Genomic DNA, 23465 nt, shown 5'->3' with positions numbered 1-23465 from the left:
CACAAGGGTAGGGCATGTCTGATTCATCTGATCTTGAGAAAAGACAAAGAACGTTGTCAAGAGCTCGAAGAAGATGAACATCAGTCTCTCAGAGCAACTCCCTTCTGCGCTGCTGGACCCACACCACCACCTGGCACCTGGATGGTTGGCATCAGCCTGTAGAGTGAGTCAAAAACAAAATGGAGCAAACATGGCTCATTGCTAACTGAAATACTTCTCACTTTTGTAACTTCTGCTTTGCTTGCTTAGCTATGAAACTGTGTGAGACTGGGCAAGCCCACAGGGCTGAGCCTCTATGTGACCTGCAGGAAAGATGGTTCTCAGTTGCCAGGAATCAAGATCCAAGTCTGGCTAAATGACAGGTGGCTCCAAGATCTGAGTCTGGTTATCTCAGCTGCTGGGCTGGAGAGGAAACAGGGCACGGACTGTCCGGGTGGGATAGCCAGGCAATGCACAGCATTTCCTCCCTTGCTATACCATACAAGCCATTGTAAATTGCCCCTATAAAAACTCTGTGAATGTGCTATTGGGGACCTCACTCTAGTAAGGGGTGTTGGTCCTGGCTGATCAGTTGTCTTTTTTTTTAAAGATTTATTTATTTGTATTGCAAAGTCAGATAAACAGAGAAGCGGAGAGACAGAGAGGAAGATCTTCCATCTGGTGATTCACGCCCCAGGTGACCACAATGGCTACTGCTGCACTGATCCAAAGCCATGAGCCAGGAACTTTCTCCAGATCTCCCATGTGGACGTCGGGTCCCAAGGCTTTGGGCCATCCTCGACTGCCTTCCCAGCCCACAAGCACGGAGCTGGATGGAGGTGGGGCTGCTGGGATTAGACCTGGCGCCCATATGGGATCCTTGTGCGTTCAAGGTGAGGACTTTAGTTGCTATGCCACTACACCAGGTTCTGATCGGTTGGCTTGTCTCTCATTGTAATAAAACTTTGCTGTGACTATCACTGGTGTATGCAACATTCTGTTTTAATGGTTGAGTGGATGCAACAAGGTCCTTGGGTTCCTGGCTTCTGGCAATAGCATTCAGGTGCTCTCTATCCATCCCACATTTTTTGATCATGAGGGGGCAATCGAGGGGGTCTTTGTTTCCTACAATGGCTTCCTATATGTCACAGAACCCCCCAAGCCTGGGTCGGCTCACCCAATGCACAGCAAGCCAATCACTGACACCAGGGTGGCTGAACAAAGCAGGTGTTTATTTTGCAAAGCACAGAGCCAGCTACTGTTCACTTGCACAGGGGAGAGGGGCAGATTAAGGTTGGTAGTCTTGCAGAGTAAAGCTGGGGGCGAGGAGGGGTGTGATCAGTTCTCGTGCACGTCTCTGGCTGGTCCACAGTGTCCGTGGCCTTCCTTGGATAGGTCAGTGATGGGAGGCTGGCGGGTTCTTTTGAAAATGCTGTGATGGTAGACCGGGCTCCGGCTGTCTGGGGCCTATGGGTAGATTGGTGGTTACTTTATTTGATCAGGCTCTGGGGTGCATGTGAACTGTCTCAAACTACACTCTACAGTTAGGCTGTTAGAGGTAACAGTTACACCCTGTTTGTGATCTGGAGTCTCATGGGGGCTGCCTGACCCTTAATTTAGTGAGTTAGAGTGAAGACAGAGGAACCAAAAGCTTTGGAAGATAGACTGGGACCTGATAGTTTGTAGCTATAATTGGGCCTTGCTTTCAGACACCTTTTCTGATCCTGAGGTTACCATCTTTGCCTTGCTTAGCTCACTTCTGCTGAACCCTGCCAGGCACGATCCTGCTTGACAGCCTGCATTGCTGGACCCTCGGGATGCAATCCTCTCCCCTCCTATGTTTGCGTCACTTCCTCCATCTCCTTCCGGATTAATTTCTTACGAGTGGTATGAAATAACAAATATATTTTGTATAGTAAGGGGTTTCTCTGAGCTAAATATTTTGGAATTGGCATGGAAATACACCATGCTGTCCCAGCATCTAGAGGCTCCTGTATTTTACGGCAGCCTTTATGGCATCTCCATCTCTCTCACTCTGACTTTTGCTTCTTTTGTCACACTGCCCTGCTATTTTCTTTTCCACAGACCCACCTGCTCATCCTGGGTCCCCTGGCTAACCCAGGGTCATCTTCCCATCTCAAAGATGTTTAATGTAATCACAACTGCAAAATCCTTTTGTCAGGGTCACCTATCAGGGATTAGGGTGTGGATATCTTTTGGGGGAAGGGGGCATGACACAACTTTCTTGGGTCTTTCCTCCAATCTACCTTCTCGGAAAGGCCCTTCCTGGCTATCTGTCATGCTGTAGGGGTCCTGCTCACATCCCCCTTAGCTGTCTGGGTACCCCCACGTGCCACTTCCCCTGTTGGTTGACATGTTTCAGACGTGCTCTTCTAAGGAATTGCTCTGGGTCAGAGTGGGACTGCCATACTGGCCTGGCGGCGGGGGGGGGGGGGGGGGGCGGCGTGTCCATCATAGATCCTATCAGGGAGCAACCAACTGACTGACTTGGGAGTACAACTCACATTCCGGAAAACCCTAGAGATCATGGCTGAAGGAGGCCTGAATGGGACCACATGCTTGCTTAGTTCATTTCTACCACCCCATCCTCGTTTCTCTTTCTCTTGAACTGTCCTCTCCCGTACTGATAGCTCACCCTTGAACAAGAATTCCCACCCCAGACTCTGCTTCTAGGGAACATGAACCAAGAGACCCTGCCTATTTGATATAGTGAGCCCCATCCCCCACTCATGTCACCCCTCTTCTGCTTTAATTTCTTTCCATAGCAGCTACTATCACTTAGCACACAATATATTTGATCTGTGACCTTGCAATTCTGTCTCCTATTAGAACATGAGCACAAGGTCTGGGATTCTTACCCGTTTTGTTCACTAATTTATCCACATCAAGAAGAGAATCTGACCTACTGATTGTCTCCAAGAGACCTTCATCAAATGAACAGAATTTCCCTTCAATGCCCCCATTAAGAGCAATCAATTGAAGATTTGTGAGGGAAGGTATTTCCCCAGGTTTGGGGGCTATAATCCTCTGTCAGTCTGTTTATTGGTCCATCCAGGAACCCTCCCCCAAACTCCTTTCCCTGAGTATGGCTGAGTAAGTGTAGAATCAGATGATAAGTGGATGATGGGATGCCTCAGTATGTGGCGTCAGAGAAGAATCAGACATTAAGCATTTGGATAGCTGGGGCCACCTCCCCATTAATGGTCTTAGATAAGGTTGAGGAATGGAGGCTGACTTAAGAGGCATGATGATATACGCATTCCACAGAAGAAAGGACCTGATAGCATGCAGTGGCATGAATATTTCTCAGCAGGTGGATTAGAGAGAGTTGGAGGAGACAATGAGTCACTACATGGCATGCCTGCCTCCAAAAACCCCAGGGCTTCTTGGATGTGACAGGAAACCTCATCTGTCTGTCATATCAGTCATGTGAGGTTTCAGTGTCAGGAGGAGGCTTGTTTGCAAACAAACCATACAACATATGGACATATGGAAAAGCCAGAGTCCAGGCTTTCTCCCCAGCTCATAGCACAGAGCTTCAGAAACCCACAACACCTGCGTTGAGTGACAACTGCATCATCTGCTCCTCCTAACAGGCCCCCTTGTGGTCACGGTTATGGCTTGACCTTGAACAGTAAAAGTTAAAGGGCACGTGACAGTATTGAGAGGGACCTTCAAGTGTCATGTGTGTGGTGGGGGCTCTGCGCTTAAGAATAAATTAACATAGCAGTGGTTTTCTTATACAAGTGAGATTTCGCTTTCTCATGCATTCTTGCCACATGATACCTGCTGCCATATATGACACAGCAAAAAGGCTCTCACTTGGCTCCTTGATCTTGAACTTGCCAATCTGCAGAACTGTGGAAAATAAATCTCCATTCTTCTTTACCCTGTTTCAGGTATTCTATTGGGACTGGGAAATTTAGCAGGGCTTCTCCAAGGGAAGGTTTTTTTTTTTTTCAATCTCTTTCTAGTGAGAGTTGGAGACCTTGTTAGTTTCTAGAAATTAATATCCAAGGAAGGTTCCTAGGCTGGATTGTTCCCTGTGTATTTCTCAGTGTGCAGGAAGGGTCAGGATCACCCTGCTCACTGTTCTGACGTTCTTACAAGAGATCTTGCAAGAGAAAAGCTTTACAACTTCATCCCTGACTGTCCCTCATCCATTCTGGCATGTTCCCCTCTCACCCGTGACCCAGAATAGTGGTCTCCTTTGCCTGGGAATCACTCCCAATCTCGTTGCTTCCACTCTAGCACTCTTGGCTGCCTCTGCATCCAGCTGCTCTGAGAAACTCAGCCTGGTGTAGCATTTGGCTTCAACAATGGTCAAGCTTAGGAAACAATGGTATTCAATCTAATCCCGACTCCCTGAAATAAAGTTCTTTCCATTTCAGAAAGATTTCTGACTTTATAAAGGTAAATGTCTAACTAGCCCCACAGCATGACAATAGGAGAATGACTCTGTCAGAAAGCTGAGGCTGGCCAACAGAAAACACTTCTGCGTTGTGCCTTTATTGGTCTTCTAGTAGCTCTAAGAACCTCAGACTCTTCTGTAGGCTTTCTCTTAGAATAAAAGCATATACTTTCAAAACTATTTTAAAAAATGAACATACCTGGTTCCTGGTCAGGTGGAAAGAGGGTGCATTTTGGAGGAGGTTTAACTACATTAGTCTGAAGTGTAGGCTCAAAATAAACAGACACACAATAGTTGCTTTTTGGAATCAACTTCTCAATGACATAGCTGATATTTCCACTGATGTTTTTTGGTATCCCGGGTTTATGCTGTCAAAATAATTAACATATCAGTCAGACGTTGTGTGAGAATTTTCCTGAGGCAGACCCTACAAGGAGCTTAGGGAATTTGCCTTCAGTAGGGTTAAGATGGCTGGCTCCTGGATCGCACTGTGGCTTCACTGTACCCAAAAGGCTTTTGTGTTTCCTTTTTCATTTCTTCACCCATACGTTGTTTATTCAGTGGAATGTTTTTTGACTCCATGGTACTGTACATTTTCTGTTTTAGCTTCATACCTGTTGTTGTTGACTTTGTTTTGCACCTTCTCATTTAAGGAAATGCATAGTGATGGTGCGATAGAGACTACCATATCCAGATGTGAACATACAATGCAGCATTCCTCTCTACTTGCAAATCAAAGATGGACTCTCAATGAAACTGTTCAACTTCCAATGAAACTCAGTGAATACTGGGATGCTGGGCTGTCTGACATTGTCTGTATCAGCAATATTTAAATAACATTTAAATAACAGACTGATGGACTTATGACTGCTTATGAAGGACTATACTATTGTAATAATATGGGGAAAATTAATCGGGGGGGTTGGGAATTTGGGGAGGGGGTAGGGAAATTCCAAACCCAATGGAATTGTACCATAAAACTCAAAATTAGAAAGAATAGAATAAATCTTAAAAAAAGATAGAGCTAACTTAGAGTTAAGAAATATTATAGATTTGGCAAGAAAAGAAATTTATGAGTCACTTGCAACAATTAACTTACCATAAAATGATAAGGATATGTTTTTACGTACATGCATATAAGCACAGACAAGGGTATTTTGCAAAGTTCTTGGAAAATAGAGTTAAAAGATATTGCTTTGTTGCAACATTGTTTTTTTAATCCATGCAATCAGCTTTAAAAAAAACACAACTATTGGGCCCGGCGCGGTGGCGCAAGTGGTTAAGGTCCTTGCCTTGTACGCCCGGGATCCCATATGGGCGCCGGTTCTAATCCCGGCAGCCCCGCTTCCCTTCCAGCTCCCTGCCTGTGGCCTGGGAAAGCAGTTGAGGACAGCCCAAAGCTTTGGGACCCTGCACCTACGTGGGAGACCCGGAAGAGGCTCCTGGCTTCGGATCGGCATAGCATCGACCGTTGCGCTCACTTGGGGAGTGAATCATCGGACGGAAGACCTTCCTCTCTGTCTCTCTTCTCTGTATATCCACCTTTCCAATGAAAAAATAATAAAAATAAATCTTTAAAAAAAAACACAACTATTTATGGTAAAGGCAGAACTACAGAGAGACAAAAATAGAGAGAAGGGTCTTCCACTGGCTCACTCCTCAACTGATGCAAGAACCAGAGCTGGCTTAGGAGTTGAGCAGCCAGTTAAGACCCCCGTGATTCACAGCGAGGTGTCTCCAGCTCCTGACTCCAGCATGCCGCTAATGCACAATGCTCCTAATGCAATAGTGGCTCCTGGAATAGGGTTCCTTGACCCACATAGGAAATCTGGACTGAGCTTCAGGTCCTGGCTTTAACCCTCTCCCTACTGTGTGCCCCCGCCCCTCCCTGGCACTCAGCGAGTGAACCAACAGATGGGCATGCACGTGTTTTCGCTCTCAAATGAAAAGGTGAAATCCAGGTTGTGGAATTAAAATAGAAAAGCTGATTTTGGTAACAAAATAAGTAAGAAATCCCAGCACAAAGGCTGGCAAATGGCTTAACAACTGGAGTAGCTGGTTTGTACCCCAGCTGTTCTGCTTCCTGATCCAGCTCCCTGCTTTTGGCCTGGGAAAGCAGAGAAGGTTGTCCCAAGTCTTTGGGCCCCTGGGCCCATATGGGACATTTGGTAAAAGCTCCTGGCTCCCAGCTTCAGATGAACCCAACTTTAGCTGTTGCAGCCATTTGGGGATAAACCAGCAGATAGAAGATATTTCTCTCTCCCTTTCTTTATAACTTTGATTTTTTAAGTAAAACAAACAAATCTTTAAAAAAAACACTTGAAATTTCTGCATAGTTTTTATAATATGCCCTTAACTTGGTTGATTTCCAAAACTATCTGCAAAGCAGGCATCTCCCTGCTCAACAGATGAGGAAACTGCACAGCTCCAGGCAGCCACTCTCCTGTCTCTGGAAACACCCTGCCTCTTCTTTCCCTTCAAATTGGTTCTGTTCCAGAATTTACAAGAAGATATGAAGCCTTTCATGAAGAGAAACTCTCATATCATGTTTTATAGTTTCCAAAATGCGTGCTTACTAGCGGCTGAATAAATGTGGATTTCTAGAAATTCAGTCTTTTGTGATAGTGTGTTTCTGTTGGCAAGGGAGAGAAATGATGAAACAGGGTAACATGCAAGGTCATGCATGCAAATAATAAAGTAGCAAATGGGGATCAAGGTACCCAGTATCCCAGTGGGATTTAGCTACTGAGCTATCACGCCACACCTTATACCCAGTATCCCAGTGGGATTTAGCCACTGAACCACCACACCAGGCTCTATACCCAGTACCACAGTAGGGCTCTCACATCTCTTACGGGAGCCTGTGTGGCAGAAAGAAGAGCATCCTGGTGCCTTGCTGGGTGCAGCCATGGCACAATTTCAGTAAGTCTACAAGCAAGGCTAACCTTCACCTGCTCCACCATCCACTCTTACCTGCACTAGCACACTGCAACAATACCTTCTGGAAGACTCTATCTACATACAAACATGCTACAATTTCCTCTACCTTCAAAAGTTTCTCCTCTTCTCCTACTTCCCCTTGTAGCTACCAATATGCATTGTTTTCTAGAAAACTCTTCGATAGCCTCTCCTTTGTCTTCCATTATAGCTGCCCTTCTTTCTTGAATTCACCCAATCCAGGCCTTGCCCTCATTACCCCACCAAAACTGTCTTATTAAGGGCACGATGCCTACCGTGTTGCCCAGACCAAAATTTTCAGTTCATGGTCCTAACCTGTCTCATTTATAACATTTGATTCAATAACTCCCACTTTCCTTCCAGAACTTTCCTCTCTCAGCAACCAGGACATCACTCTCATCTAGTTCTCTTCCCACCACATAGGTTGGTGGGAAGAGAACTAGGTTCAACATAGGTTGGGTCCTTCTTAGTCCATTTTGCTGTTTTTTCCTCACTTGGTAGACTTCCACATTCTAGAACATTCTGGAGTTCCATCCGTGGACATCTCTTCTCTGTGTGCCCCCACTTAATAGTTGAGGAAATCCAACAGACATCACAAAGCCAATGACCCTAAGTACATTTTCCTCACTGGGAGTTCTTCCCCAGATTCTAGGCTCAGTACATCCAATTCCTGCCAACAAACATCTCCTCCAAGGTGCCTTCTGGGTACTTTGATTAAGCACATCCAAACCTGAGTGCTGATAACCAACTCATAGCTCCTTGGTCCTTAACCAAAGCATCAGAGACCTGACTTCGTTCTTTTTCTGCTATACTGAGGCAGAAAGGCAATAAGATTAAGGGGGAAGTTGAAAAAAGTAAATCCCCAAATTCTCTGTTTAATCTATTTAACTGAAATCCCTGATCCTAGAGCTTGAGATAAAAGACAGAATAAGACTACCTGGAGATGAGGGGAAAAAAATGCAGGCTTGGAAATCCTTCACTTAGAAGCTGCATATGGATATAATGGCCAGATGGCCTACACAGCAGGTGACTTCAAAATTACACTAAGGGTCCTCACCCAAGACGAAGTGCTAGAAAACCACAGTGCCAGTTGCCTTCAGGGTCCCCAGTCCTGGAAGCATTGATCTGAGCTTTGGTTCTTGGCCTCCTTCTGCTTCTTCATGCGATAAGCCTTTGCTTGCTGTGGTCTGTGTGGACTTGACTGAGTGCATTGTATTAGGTTTAAGGAAACTGGTCCACATCTTCCTACACTCCATTCCTGCAACATCACGCAGCCAATATGCAAGCATTGTTCACTGCACTCACAAGGTCTGTGCAGGACTGATCACTTCTCAGTGTCCCCACAGCCACCAGGCAGTCCAAGCAAACACCATCTGCTCCGTGGACTACATCAATAGCTTTTCCCCTGCTTGGTTTAACTTAAGGATGAGTATTCTCTTGTGAATAAGATCCTTATTAATGATGATTTTCCACATCTAGTATTGTCCACATCCTAATCAGCCCAGGATGAATCCTCCTGGCTTTGGCCTGGTACAGTGGTGGCCTCTGTGACCCAGCAAATGGAAGATCTCTCTCTCCCTCCCCAATTCTGTCTTTCAAATAATAATAACAAAAAGAAATAGTTACCTCAGATAGGTAATGGTTCATGGGTTAAAAATAAATGAGAAATGGTGAAAATACATGTAATGTCCTTTGATATGCACCCTGAGCCGCATTAACTCACATTTTTTCTCTCATTTTGTGGTGTGTAGACTATAATTCATACGGGTATTAAATACAAAGTGATAATGTAATTTGTTACTGCCAGTGAAGTGATTATCATCCTAACAAGGTCCTAGCTGGTCTCCACACTTCCAGCTCTGCCCCCTGTGATCTGTTCTTAATACGCTTGTGGGATGACCTGGTAAGCCCACAGTGCCCTAATGGGTCTGTCCCTTGGCTTCTGACCTCACTTCCTCCAACCCTCCCTTCTTAGTTACACTCCTCTCCCTGTCATTTCTCAGATCCACAGGGCCCACTGCGGACTTAGGATCCTTGGCCCGCCTGTGCTCTGTGTCCGAAAGGACTCTACCCAGAGTTTTGTGGGCTAGTCTTACTCAAAAAAGAATTTTGGACTGAAATGAGCTCCCCAAAGCTAAGCCGCTGTGACAGCAGGGCCGCCTGCTGGATGTGGTTTATCCATTTTCATTGCTTATTCCCGTCATCTGGGTAGCTCGGGACACTAGGCAGTTGAAGATCCACATCTGTCTGATGATACTGCGGTCATCTCAAGGTTACTGACCTTTAGTTGGGCCCCAAAGGGGAAATCAGGAAGGGACAGAGCTGCTGGGAAGGGCCAGTTTTCTTGCTGTGTGTGAGAACAGCAGGGGCAGGCAGATACTTTTTGTACAACACATGTAGCCCAGCTAAACTACTCTTCAAGGCATTCTCACTTTGGTTTTCTGAAATCTGACTGCTGTCCTGGTCTATACCATTCATCTCTCTCTTCTGGGTGTCCCCTAACATTGTACATGTGACTTACTCTTTTAAAGACTGGGGCTGTTGGGCCAACTCTACACATTGCTACAATGAACAAACCACAAAGAGGAATTTTCTAAAGCCAGACCACCCTGAGGTGCCTGAGCAGTTCAACTACAGATTGCTTTATTTAAGGGGGCACATGTGTCCACAGCTAAGGCCAAACTGACTTGACTTACCCCTAGGGATCACTTACCGTCTTAACAATCCCTCCAGTCTCCTCACTGATGATGAGCCGTAAGTAATCTTCTAAATTGTTCCTCAGTACCTTGGGGAGCTTGGATGGAAATTTTACTGTAACATTAATGTGGTCTGTGAAGTCAGTAATTTCAAACTCTGGTGGCTCAATATATACTGTGGGAGAAAACAGAAAGAAAATAAACCCAGTATCAGCCAAAGACTGCAGAATAGTGTCTCATACTGGCACGATACAACCTAAGTCTGGCCAATGATTCTAAAAGTAGCATGTGCTATTTTAATTTCATAGGTGAAAATCTTAAGAAGAGTAAAAGTGAGGTGGTTTGGTTAACAGAGCCATGGAAATCTGAGGAAAGATTCAGGTTGGAAGTCAGTAACTTTCAATTGTTTGTATTTAAAACACGAAAGTAAAATAGACTTCAAATTAGAATAGCAATAGATAATCATGGCAGGAAACAAGAACAGGCAGTTTTCTTTATATGTGGCTAATCATCTTCTGCCTATGTGACGTGTAGATAACTATACCTACCCATGGCTGCTTTAAAAAGTGCACCGGAAAAGGAACTAAAAGCAGTGCAAAACAAGCTTGAGGGTCTGGCAGCGTGGCCTAGTGGCTGAAGTCCTCGCCTTGAATGCGCCAGGATCCCATATGAGTGCCAGTTCTAATCCCAGCAGCTCCACTTCCCATCCAGCTCCATGCTTGTGGCTTGGGAAAGCAGTCGAGGATGGCCCAAAGCTTTAGGACCCTGCACTCACATGGGAGACCCAGAGGAAGTTCCTGGCTCCTGGCTTCGGATTGGTGCAGCATCTGCCGTTGCGCAGAGTCCCAAAGCTTTGGGCCGTTCTCGACTGCTTTCCCAGGCCACAAGCAGGGAGCTGGATGGGAAGTGGAGCTGCTGGAATTAGAACTGGCACCCATATGGAATCCTGGTGCATTCAAGGCAAGGACTTTAGCTGCTAGGCCACGCTGCCAGGCCCTGTGGTAAAGTTTCAATACACACCTAATCCCTTCCCAGGATTGTGCTGGACAAAGCACACTGCCCCCTCCCCCATCTGGCTCTTCATGCATTTTTTTATAGTTATTGGTTGAATCATGAAAAATATCTCATTATTACTTAAGTGAGCATTCTTTAATAAATCATAATGATCTGGAAGTTAATATTTGCTTTTCTAGGCATATTTACACACAGATCTATAGCAAACACAAATTGTAGCAGTCTCATACATTTCTCTGAGATTAGGAAAAGAAAAATAATGGAGCTGAAGTTGTCTTAGGGAGCTGTTTCCAAGCATAGGAAAAGAAAGATGGGGCAACTCCAGGGGCCTGTCACTGTGGTGCAGTGTTTAAGTCACTGCCTGAGATGCTGGCATCCATCCATATGGGAGGGCTGATGGAGCCATGGAGCCTGCGTTCTGATCCAGCTCCTTGCTCTGTTTTTGGTTTTTGATTTATTTGCTTTCATTTGGAAAGCAAATTTACAGAGAGAAGGAGAGACAGAGAGAAAGATCTTCCATTCTTTGGTTCACTCCCCAAATGTCTGCAGTAGACAGAGTTGAACCGACTCAAAGACAAGAGTTAGGAGTTTCTTCCAGGTCTCCTGTTGAGGTGCCAGGTCCCAAGGCTTTGGGTTATCTTTCACTATTTTCCCAGTCCATAAGCAAGGAGCTAGAATGGAAGCAGAGCAGCTGGGACATGAACCAGTGCCCATATGGGATGCTGGTGGTGCCCCTGCAATCTACATGGGAGACCATGATGGAGTTCCTGGCTCCTGGCTTTGGCCTGGTTTAGCCCCAGCTGTTGCAGTCATGTGAGAAGTTCATCAGCAGATGGCAAATTTCTCTCTTCCTCTCTCTGTATTGTTGGCTTTAAAATAAGTGAATCTTTAAAACAAAACAGAAAGAAGACGCAGCTGTACTCTTGGGCATCATATGGTGCTCCCTTGTGCAAGAGCTACTGGGTTACCTCACGGGGAGCAGAGATACCACATCCTGTCAGACTGTGAAAGGAACAGAAAAACAGCGACTAGGACTGCCCAAAGGGCCACCTTGTTTAGGCACTGGGAGACAATCTGCAAAGCCCAGATTACGGTTTCATAATGTTTTCAGAAAAAAAAACTTAAAGCTCAGAGCTGCCAAGGAACTAATGCAGTTGCAAAGCAAGAGATGGCATAGCCAGGGCTGAACCTACGCCAGGAGCCTAAAACACTTTTCCAGCCCTCCCCATCTCATGGCAGAGTACAAATGATGCTCTGGATGATGAGGAAGTTGGCAAACAGAGATCCACTCACAGTCCAGAGACGTGAAAACGGCCGAACAGTTCACCGATACGGCCCCTTGGAATCCTTCCACTAGGATGAAGTAGTTCTCATAAAAGTCTTCCCATGCCTCTGTCAGGTCACAAAATGTGCTTGTGATGTTTGTACAGCTTTCAATAGTTTTTATAGCTTCTGGTTTACTTTGGGATGAAAAGAGATGGAAAAAGGACAACTTTATCTCATGAGAAACTATTTTCGGTGTTTCTTATTTCCTCATTCCTTTAGAACTCTGCCCAAATATCTCATATCACACACATCAAGCCACCTTCCCTAAGCACCTTATGTAAGCTGTAACCCCTTACCGCCCACAACTCTGCACCTCAATCCCTCTTATCCTGGTCCTTTTACTTTTTTTTTTTTTTTTAATTTTCATCGTGTTCACTTTCTCCTGCTACAGTGCATCTTCATTTGTTTAATGATGTCTCTGCCCGGTTTCAGAATGTCTGCTCCCGAAAGGAAGGGACTTGGGTCCATGGTTGGATCCCTTGCTCTGTCAACATTTGTCCAATGAATGAATGATTGAACTTTTACAGTAGAGGTCCCCATTCAGCATTTCCCTAAAGGACAACTCTTAATTCTTTCTCTGAAACACCGTCCCCCCTGGAGTAAAGCTGCACAGTCCTGTGCCTCAGGCAGCCCTGTTATTTCTATCTATCAAGCTTCAGAAAGGTAAGTGGGTGAGATTTGTGCCTGCACAAGGCAGAAGGAAACTTCCAGATACCCACCAGCCAGATAAACAGCCCACAAAGAGATTCTCCAAGGGCCTGCTGGCTCAAAACAATGCCTTAGGAATGTGACTATTGGATACAGGCAGAAGGAAACTGAAGAAGGCTCCACACATCATATCATTGACCCTTGCAACAACCCCTAAATGGAAGTCACATTGTATCCCAAGTGGTAATCTGATTAGTGACATTAGTGACTAAACTAGACTTTGCACCCAGTGTCTACTGGTGTCTACTGGTGCCCCACAGAGGGCCCTAAGTAAAGAAAAGTGAACATAAATCACTGATACTGTCAACAGATCTTTGGACTTTTAGGAAACATTGAGGCTGAGTAAGTTAGAGAAAGCATTGCGGGGACCATACACAATAACTGTTTTGCTTATGGAATTCTGACTTCCAGAAACTAGCTTTGAATATAAATGCAAGAATTGTCACAAGCAGCTTTAGATTATTAAAGGGAAACAATTAATGAGAAACGGATGGTGCCTTTAGCTTTTTAATTCTGTGAATAAAAATCTGTCAGAGAGAGTAAACACTGATAACAAAAAGAGAGCATATTTAGCTAAAGAAAAAAGAAGTCAACTAACCTCATGATTGTGTACTGCAAATTGTAGTAAGCTGGTACAATGGAATCATTTTTGAATTCCCATGATAAAACTGGCCGTAGATTCTGTAATTTCATTTTTAAAACACAGGGTTTCTCTGAAAAATTGAAAGGGGTAGGGGGTGGCAGAGAAAAGCATTGGTGTTTGGAGCCCAGGGTGTCTTTTGGCCACTGTTCAACCTTTCCCTTGGGATAGCCATGGGGTCTTGAAGCACAGTAAATCTGCTGGATACAGGAAATGAGCTAATCAACATAGCTTCTTAATGAGCAACACATTTTTGGAGCAAGCAAGTTCAAGGAAGCAGAATTTGTCCAGAAGGGTTGTTCTGATTATTGGTGACTTGAGGGATGTCATGAGACCCAAACAATTCAGATCCTCCTGGACTACATGGAGTGTATCCCTCACTATCCCCATGCCAGCCCCTCAACCCAGCTCCTCGCTCCTCCTTCCATCAAGTCCTCTTTAAGCAGGACTACAATCTGCTCTTGCACTGGATTCCCCACTGCACTTCCTTCTTGTTACAGAGAAGCAGAAGGTGGGAGTGTAGGTGTGGCCTTCTGTAGACCGGCCCTTTGTAGGCCATAGGCTTCCAACAACGTCCCAGTAGGTAGCATTCATGGGTCCATTTTACAGAGCAGGAAACTGAATTGTTATACAGTGTTATGCAGCCCGGAAGCATGGTGGCAGCTGAGAATTGAAGGCTACCCCTTGTCAAGCTCTGCCTTATACGGTAAAAAGTTGTAATGAACTTCTGGATTTCCTGTTATTAGTACTCAGGCCTTTGTGGTGGTCAACTGTGTTTATCACAAGATCTGACACCTGTTGAATGTTTAGTGGAGATCTAAAACTAATTTATATAAGTAGATAAGAAATTCAGTTGACGTATTACTTAGTCAAAAGACCAAGAAGTGGTCATAGTTTTAAAAAAATGTTTTTTTCTTATCTGGAATGAACAAGTGGGAAGAATGTAAATGAAATGGAAATTATTTCTAGATAATTTTTTTTTGTTTGGCATTACTGGGGTCTCCCCATTCTTCCATTAGTGAGAATAGTAAGAGTTTGAATATTCTTTCAAGGGTTTTTCAAATGACCTCTAGTGTTAATTTCTACAAATAGCATTGAGAAAAATTAGTCATAATTTTTTCCCTTTTACAGGCTTCCAATAAAATAGACAAAAGATCTGGGATAAGAAATCGAATGGTCACCTCAACAGTTTATTCAAAATGTAATCAAAACACCAAAATCTCTTACCAGGCCAAGCACATGAAATCCCAAACATCAGGCTGATGTACACTAGGAAGAAGAAAAGCATGTCAGAAAACAAGCAAGTTTTCTCTGGGCTCAACTTAGAATCATCGCTCTAAGTTTCAGCGTCTTCTCTATACATGTATTCATATTGGATTCAAACTTTCTTGTGCTTGATAAAAAGCAACAAAAAACCAGGGGTGGGTGTTTGAGCTGTTGTTTAAGATGTTATCTGGGGGGACAGCCACATCTCATATTAGAGTATGTGAGTTTGAGTATCAGTTCTGGCTTCTGACTGCAGGTTCAGCAGACATGCACCCAGGAGGCACAGGTGATAGCTTAAGTTGTTGGGTCTCTGCTACCCTTATGAGTTCTTGGCTCTTGGTTTAAGGCCAGTCCAGCCTCAGCTGTTGTGGGCATGTGGGGAGTAAACCAGCAGATGGGAGCTGTCTGCCTAGCAACATGTGGTCTAAGAATTATACCCTGAGTTTATGCAAAAGCAGATCTATGCAAGATCTGACACTAACAACGAGGACTGGGCTGGTTAATGGTATACCCTGAGAAGCGCTTATCTTCCTAGAACATTCTCCAAATGTGAATGAGCATGTTGCTAATTAATAAACTTCCTGGTGGAAACTGGTGAGTCTCATCATGGGGTCCTTTTGTCTGGATGTGACAATGACTTTAGGGATTTGGGCTTACCAGCATTTTAGTAAGAGGACAGCAAGGATGCTAACCATTGTCAAGTGCAGGCATGGCCTGCACCCAGAGAACCATCCCTCTCATAGATTCTCTACTGCTAAACCATGGAAAAGATGACATAGGGACATGGAAAAGGGATCAGTGGGAAGGCAGTGAGAGGGTTTGATCAATAGCACTCAAGGAAAAAAATTACAACCAGCAGGGTTCAGAGATGAGCTTTCAGCCTGATGGATGTGGTAGGAGATAAGGAGCTTGATCTTTTTTTTCTTTTTTTAATTGTGTGTTTGTTTTTTAAAGATTTATTTTATTGGCAATGCAGACTTTATAGACAAGGAGAGACAAAGATCTTCCATCTGCTGGTTTACTCCAGCCACAGTGGCCGGAGCTGAGCTGATCAGAAGCCCAGACGCCAGCAGCTTCTCCTGGGTCTCCCATGTGCATCTGCTTTCCCAGGTTGTAAGCAGGGAGCTGGAGAGGAAATAGAATAGCCAGCTGGGACAGGAACCAGCACCCAAACGGGATGCTGGCACTTGCAAGCAGTGGATTAGCCAGTTGAGCTATTGCACCGGCTCCAAGGAGCTTGACTTTCCTCCCCGCTCCTCCCCAAATAGGGCGACAAATTCTACCCTGGACAACTAAAAGAAATCATCTTCAAATTACACACAAAGTGTTCCTCATCTTTACTGAGTTTTATGTCACTCTTGACACAGCTGCTACAGGTGACTGGACACTAGGCAGGGCCCTGGTGCTGAGGACATCATAGGCTTGTTCCTGCAAGAGTTAGGATAGAAAGTAACACTTACCCAAAGCACCAAAATGAAGGGACTGGATGGCTGCAACACTCAGCTTCAAAAGCATCTTTCTTGGTTATTTTTTAAACTCTGCTTCGTTCTCACCTGAAGGGAAATCAGGGCAAGTGAGCAAAATTCTGGTGTCCCAATTGTAAAGAGAAGCACGGAAGCAAAGATCAGAGCACTAGGCCAGCAATATGGTCAGATTCCCGAGTCCAGGCTTCTTCTACCCTCCATGGGACTGGACCCCACGCACTTACTCACCCTTCCTCAGTTTCTCACACCGACCTTCTTCCTAGCCAGTGGGGATATTCTTTGAAAGACAGGGTTTATTTATTTATTTATTTATTTGAGAGGCAGAGTTAAGAGTAGGAAAGGGAGAGAGTTGAAGAGGTATCTTCCATCGCTGCTTCACTCCCCCAGTGGCCCTGACAGCTGGGGCTGGGCCAGACTGAAACCAGGAGTCTGGAACGCTATCCTGATCTCCCGTGTGGCTAGCAAAGCCTTAGAACTGCAAGCCAATCTCTACTGCTTTCCCAGGTGCCTTAGCAGGGAGTTAGATCAGATGTGGAGTAAGCTGGGACATGAACAGGTATCTGTATGAGACACCGGTGTTGTAGATGGTGGCTTCACCCGCTGGGTCACATTGTCAGCCTTTAGGGAACAGTCCTAAACTTTCAAACAATATAAACAGTCACTTCCTTCAAAAAATTAAGCATACAAAAACCTACTGAGGAATCTTGTTCCTTTAAAAGACTTTTCTTTCCCCCAAATCTTCCAGAATGCCTTTAAACATAAGCAAAAAGTATATCTCCTAACCCTCCCTCTTCTTTAGACAACAGACATGAAAATGCACATATAGTCCCTGCTCCACTGTGATTTCACCATTTCAAATATATATATTTGAGGGGTGCGGGACAGTGCCATAGCTCACTAGGCTAATCCTTTACCTTCAAATGCTGGCATCCAAATCCCATATGGGCACTGGTTTCTATCCCAGCTGCACCACTTCCCATCAGCTCCCTGCTCATGGCCTGGGAAAGCCATGGAGCATGGCCCAAAGCCTTGGAACCCTGTACCCATGTGGGAGACTGGGAAGAAGCTCCTGGCTCCTGGCTTCGAATTAGCACAGCTCCAACCGTTGAGGACACTGGGCAGTGAATCAGTTGGATGGAAGATACTCTTCTCTTTCTCCTCCTCTCTGTATATCTGACTTTGTGATAAATAAATAAATCTTTTTTAAAAAAGGTATTTTATTAGCATCTGAGTTATGAGTTGTAGTTAGAATTCTGTTCCACTGTTGAGGTAAGAAAGGAACTCTTCAAGAAAGGCAAAGAGCTCCAGCAGGTCTTGTTCACTCTGTCCTTGGGCTCTTGTACACCTCAAACACTAGGGGTCTAAGGCTTCAGATCCAAAGCAAAAATCGTATCATGATGTAGCAGATTGAGCCCAAGCCAAAAACTTCCTTTAACAGGTCCTCTTGACTGTCTTGTCCAAGAAGCTCCATGTCATCATTTGTATCCCCGCTGCACATTCTACCTGCACACTGATGAGACTTTTAGGCCCCTTGGCCCACAGCTTATCCCACTGTACAACGCCTACTTAGAAACACCTGCTAGGAGACCTCTGTGATGTATTTGGTGCCAATCCTCATCTTCACAGTGGAGGAGATGCATGGTTGCACCCACTCCTTTAGATGCTGGGCACATCTCAATTGCTGCTGTTATAGCTGATGCAACTCCGTTATATATCTTCTGTTCTATATCAATTTTCTGTTACATATCTGGCAATGAAGATCCAGTCCCCAAACATGAACTTCTAACACACACAGAGGTTCTGCTTTCCTGCCCTGAGCAGGAAGTCCACTTCCCCTTGTTTTGTTCCTGATGACCCAAACTCTACTCTGAACCTTATGTCTGACAAACAGATTTGTGCTTGTTTGCAAAAATCTAGTTTTGCGTTTTGTTCTCTAGTCTGGATTGCCTTTTTTTTTTTAATTTTAAAACTTTTTAAAAATTGATTTGAAAGGGTTGAGAGACATACACAGAAGGATCTGCCACATGCTGTTCTACTCTCCAATGCTGGCAACAGCTGAGACACCTGTGTGGGCAGTAGAGCCCTTACTGCTTGAGGCTCCCATGTGCGTATTTGCAGGAAGCTGAAGTGGGGGAGTGGGGGAAGTGGGGATTGGGGGAGTGGGGGAGTGGGGGAGTGGGGGTGTGCCTCAAGCCCAAGACCCTTGCCGGCATTCCAACGTGCGGTCTAAACATCTTCAGCCAATGTCTGTACCTCCTGCCAGAAATTATTTTAATAGAGACCTTTTCAAACTCTCCCCGACTTCAAATAGAGCAGTCTCCCTAAAGCCTGCCTAGTCTCGTCTCTGCCGGGAGGGCCAGCTTCTGCCCCCAGGGTCCCCTGGGGCTGACCTTATGGGTGTCACTCATGACCTTAGGGTTGTCACTAAAGGAATCCCCCACCCAGGACAGGCACCTGCATTCCAAAAGACCCATCCCCTGCATTTCTTCCAACTACGATGCCCACAAGAAAGCAACTCCAGTCTCTGCCCACTTACCCATTTCTCCAAACTCCCTACTCCTCCAAATACCCCAAGATCCTCAAACTAGGAAAGACCCAGCCCATTGAAAGACTGGGTATCTGCAACACACCCCTCCTGTCAGCATGTTGGCGACTGATCACCCTCTTTGGATTTATTTTCTCTTTGTTCCAACAAACACTCTTGGCTGAACAGTCTTCTGTGACTGCCAGGATTTTTGTAGTAATTCTCTCTTTGCATTTGTAGTCTGTGAGTGGGAGGCTGGTGGGTCAGGGAAAAACACACCCCGAGATGGAAGCTTCAGCTCACACAGGCATGGCTTCTGTTCCCTGCAAGATGTGCTCTCAACAGCTGATTCCCAGGCCCTGCCACCCTTTGCATGGGTGCCAGCTGGGTGACACTGGCAGAGTCCCAGTGTTCCTCTAAAGCCCTCCGTGCATGAGTGCCAGGGAGTTCAAGATCAGGTATGCCAGTCCAGATCAGGTAGTGCCTACCTTACCCAGGCTGGTTGAAGGCTGGGTCCGGAGAGGATGAGCCTGTAGTTCCCCGTTAAGCCAGGCACCTAGCATGCTCTATTAAAGGTTTAAAGACCTCTGGGTGGGGCCACTATACTGAGGGTTGGGATGGGAGGTCCTTGGAAGAGGAGATGCTAGGCTCAACTTCACCGGAACCTGTCACATGCTGGATTGAGGAGCAGGTGCCAAGAGGGGGACTCCAGGCCTAAGTGTCTGTATGCCTGCAATTGCCTGGGCAGAGGAGCCCCAGCAGCTGTTGGGAATTCCTCATGAGCCCATCACTACCCTCATAGCCAAGGGATTACTCTTGTGCATGGCTCTGTGCCTGGGGAAGACCCTTGCTTCCTCTTTTACAACATTCTTGAACCTGGCTTAAGTTGGCTTCTTCTGGTTGGTTTGAAAGAACCTTTCAACACTTGTTATAAAATACTAGTCGTGGAGCCCAGTGTGATGGCTCAGTGGCTAAATCTGCCTTGCATGTGCTGGGATCCCTAATGGGTGCCGGTTCATGTCCTGACTGCTCTATTCCAAGCTCCCTGCTTGTGGCCTGGGAAAGCAGTCAAGGATGGCCCAACGCCTTGGGACCCTGCACCCGCATAGAAGAGCTTCGAAGAGTGAACCAGTGAATTGGGAGATGTCTGCCTCTGTCCCTCATCCCTCTCCTTCTCTCCCTTTCAAATAAATAACAATAAAACACACTCATATGATTACATATTTTTTGGAAAAAAATTAAATTAAAAAAAGTACAAAGAAAACAGTAACAAATGTCCTTATTTCTATTGTTGGGAAAGTGTTGCAGAGCAAAGGAGACACCGAGAGTGGACTCACAGCCAAATTGAATCTAATATGAGAGAAATAAATCCGAAGAGGTGACCAGCTACCAACGTGCAGACAGAAGCAGCACATGGGGAAGGCCCAGATTCTCCACAGGCTGAGCCTTTTCTAGTTTTAGAGTCTCAGAATGTCCTGAGCAGTGGGCAGGGGCTACAAAAGCTTTTTGTGGGTACTTTCACGGTTGATAGGTTTTGTCTCCTGGGAAGGTGGAAGGAAATGCAGGAATTAGGTGGGACCTTGTCAAGTGGCTGCAGAATCTTATCAGAGAACCGCCAGATGTGAAAGTGTAGGACAAATGTCACGGAGGACTGCATTTGGGCATGATGGCAGGCAGCCAGATCTGAATTTCAGCCCCATCATCTACCATTTAATAGAAAACATTCTTTATATTGGTGTATTCCTAGTTTATTTCTCAAGTATTTTTCTTGCTTTTTGTAAGCATTCTTCTGCATCTTTTTTTTTAAATGAAAATAATCTACATAAGTGTCCCATCGTTAACTTTAGGTAAACATAATCTCACTGACTTTTCTATACATAAACAAACACACTACAGTGTTTCTAAATTTATTTTTTATTTGGGAGAAAAGGTAAAAGAAAGCCAGAAGAATTGTTGAAATAAAAAATGTAATTCTGACCATAAGAAAAAACATCCTCTTAAAATAGCCCCTAGTCTGGACGTCGGAGTATTACATATTCATAGCACTTTGGAATTTTACAGAATATTTATGGTACGATGGTTTGAAAGGTAACAATAGCATTTTGATATTTCCTCTCCCCTTCCTCTCCTATGGGTGTACATTTTTCATGTATTTTGATCTAGATTTACAATAATCACATCCCATCCTATTTAATAGCTCTAAAGTTTGTATTAGCTCTGCAGTTAAATCGGATATTCATTAAGAGTCTTTTTGACAGGTCCTCTGCTCCAGAGTTCTCAACCTTGTTCTTTCCTGGCTTGTAGCACCCATCTGTTCCGTTTCCAAAAGGGCCCTTGGGTGCTGACTTTGCTCCATTCTTCAAGCCTGAGACTCTCAGACCCACAGACTCTCAAGTTGAGTGGGCAGGGAAGCCCCCTGGGAAAAGTCTGTGACCCCATGAACTCTGCCCTCAGAACAACCACCTGCTGGCATTCAGCATCTCTCTGGGGAAGTCAGGCCAGCTTGGCTGTCTGTGGATTCCTAAGGAATCATTTGAGATGAGGTGGTGACAAGCACACCTACAGGAAATTTTCTTGGATCATGACATGGTCTTTGGCCTATAGGCCATTTTATTTTTCGTTTCAATAAGTTTTTTTTTTTTTGCTCTATTTTAATTTGTGTTTTCTGTCCCTTGCGTCGGTTTCTCTACATTAGGAACTGCAATGAGCCCAGGCTTCTGTGTTCTGTCTTCCTAGTCAGACTTCTCAGCAATGGACTTGACCGTTCTCTTTTTATCTGCATTCGTCAGGCTTACATTCCGTCTTTTCCTCTAGTAAAGTGTTTTTATTTTTTGGTCATATTTAGTCTGTTCTGTCCTCCAAATTATCTCCTTTGCAATTGTATTTTTATGGTCTTTATCAATTATTCTCTTTGGTCTACAGTCTTTTTTATCACCATTAAAATTTTGTGTCATCCTTAAGCTTACTTCATTGAACTCAATTTTTAATCAAGTTGTGGGAGGTCTAAAGCAATCACAAGGAACTTCTGTTCCAAGACACACACACACACACACACACACACACACACAGAGCAAGACAGCCTGCTAGGGGCGTTGTCCTTTTCCCTTTCCCCCAGGGAAGGAGAGCATGCTGGGGTTACATTCGTTTGTTATTTCAGAACAAAGACTGAAATGGAAAGCAGGTTAGTTCCCCGCTAGTCAAATAAACAAGAGGACAGAGTTTCCACACTCCGGTACTTTCCGATTGATTCGCTCGGGCGCCCCACACGCCCAGCACCTGAAGAATGATCTTTCCCAACGGCTCGCCCGACTGACCCGGCGGTGGGGGGGTCTGGGGTCCCCGAAAGTGTCCCCGCATTCCTCCCCTCAACCCCGGTTCCCCACCGACGGATCTCGAGGGCACAGGACTCCAACCTCGGCTGGAGCAGCGACTGCTCCCAGGCGGGAGAGCAGGTGGGGGCAAAGCATACTCAACTCTGGGGTGCAGGGGCAGGAGACCCCGGAACCCGAGGCCTCACCCAATGAGTCCGTTTTGAAAGAGGGCTGGATTTTGAGGACTGCGACCCCCTAGCCTCCTAACGATGCCCAGGCAGCAGTGACAAGAGCCAGGTGACCCGCCCAAGCACTCTGGGCTTCCTCGTCGGGGAAGACGACACCCTTTATTCGGGGGGGAAAAAAGGGATACACAAGCCTGGACTCCCAGCCAAGGAGGCCCCCAGCAGGGCGATGACTGACGGGGCCGCCCGCGGCATCCCAGAGCAGCTGGAGGGCTGCGGGGTCTCCAAGGGTCCCCCATGCGGGGCGCAGGGCGCGCGGACTGAGGTCCCAGGATCCGGGCACGGCCGCAGGGCCGACCAGAGGACTGCAAGGGGCCTCCACCCCACCATGCCGCTTTACCTTGGCTTTGAGCACCACGACTCCTGTCAGAGATGCCGGCCTCCGGCCCTCCACCCAGAGTCGGGGCCTTGGGTTCGCAGCCAGGCGCCCCCAGTGAGCTTCCCGCCGCCGGGATGCGAGCTCCTGGCGGCCCCTTGGGCAGCGGAACAGGCAGGCGTCAGAGGGCGCTCCGCGAGCCACCAGGGAACTCCGGGGTAGAGATGGCAGCGTCGGTACGCAGGCCGAGGGCTGGCGCTGGGCCTGGCAGAGGGAGCGCGGGGGCGGGGCGGGGCCTGCGGGGGCGGGGCCGGCAGAGGGGCGGGGCCTGCGGGGGCGGGATCGGGAGCCCCGCTGAGGGAGTGGGGCGGGGCCTGCAGAGGGGCGGGATCGGGGCCTCGCGGAGGGAGTGGGGCGGGGCCAGAGGCTGCACTGAGGCGGCCGCAGCAAGGGGCGTGGCCACGCCAAATAGGGGCGTGGGCGGGGATGCCGAATGACATCACTGCCTGGCTGGGTCGGCTCTTAAACTCCGCCTCAGGGTTGGAAGGTGTTGGGCGCGACAAGGA

General features: G+C 46.2%; 1 protein-coding gene across 2 annotated transcripts in view; it reads right to left on the bottom strand.

Moving 5' to 3' along the window:
- Positions 1-23142, bottom strand: part of LOC121156793 (interferon alpha/beta receptor 2-like) — a 31128-nt gene extending 7986 nt beyond the window's left edge. Inside the window, exons 1-7 of one of the 2 annotated variants that reach the window (XM_040980745.1) lie at positions 22924-23142; positions 16480-16572; positions 14981-15022; positions 13712-13826; positions 12373-12539; positions 10083-10240; positions 4611-4779 (exon numbers count right to left, since the gene is read on the bottom strand). In XM_040980745.1, the coding sequence (XP_040836679.1) occupies positions 4611-4779; positions 10083-10240; positions 12373-12539; positions 13712-13826; positions 14981-15022; positions 16480-16534 (706 nt within the window). In that variant the 5' untranslated portion in view covers positions 16535-16572; positions 22924-23142. Of the gene's footprint in view, positions 1-4610; positions 4780-10082; positions 10241-12372; positions 12540-13711; positions 13827-14980; positions 15023-16479; positions 16573-22923 lie in introns of those variants that run through there. The other variant, XM_040980746.1, reaches the window with a different exon arrangement.
- Positions 23143-23465: the final 323 nt, after the last annotated feature.

Source organism: Ochotona curzoniae, unplaced genomic scaffold (assembly GCF_017591425.1).
Source record: "Ochotona curzoniae isolate NIBS_2020 unplaced genomic scaffold, NIBS_Ocur_1.0 contig_3498, whole genome shotgun sequence".
Lineage (NCBI taxonomy): Eukaryota > Metazoa > Chordata > Mammalia > Lagomorpha > Ochotonidae > Ochotona > Ochotona curzoniae.
This window is presented reverse-complemented; position numbering and strand designations above follow the sequence as displayed.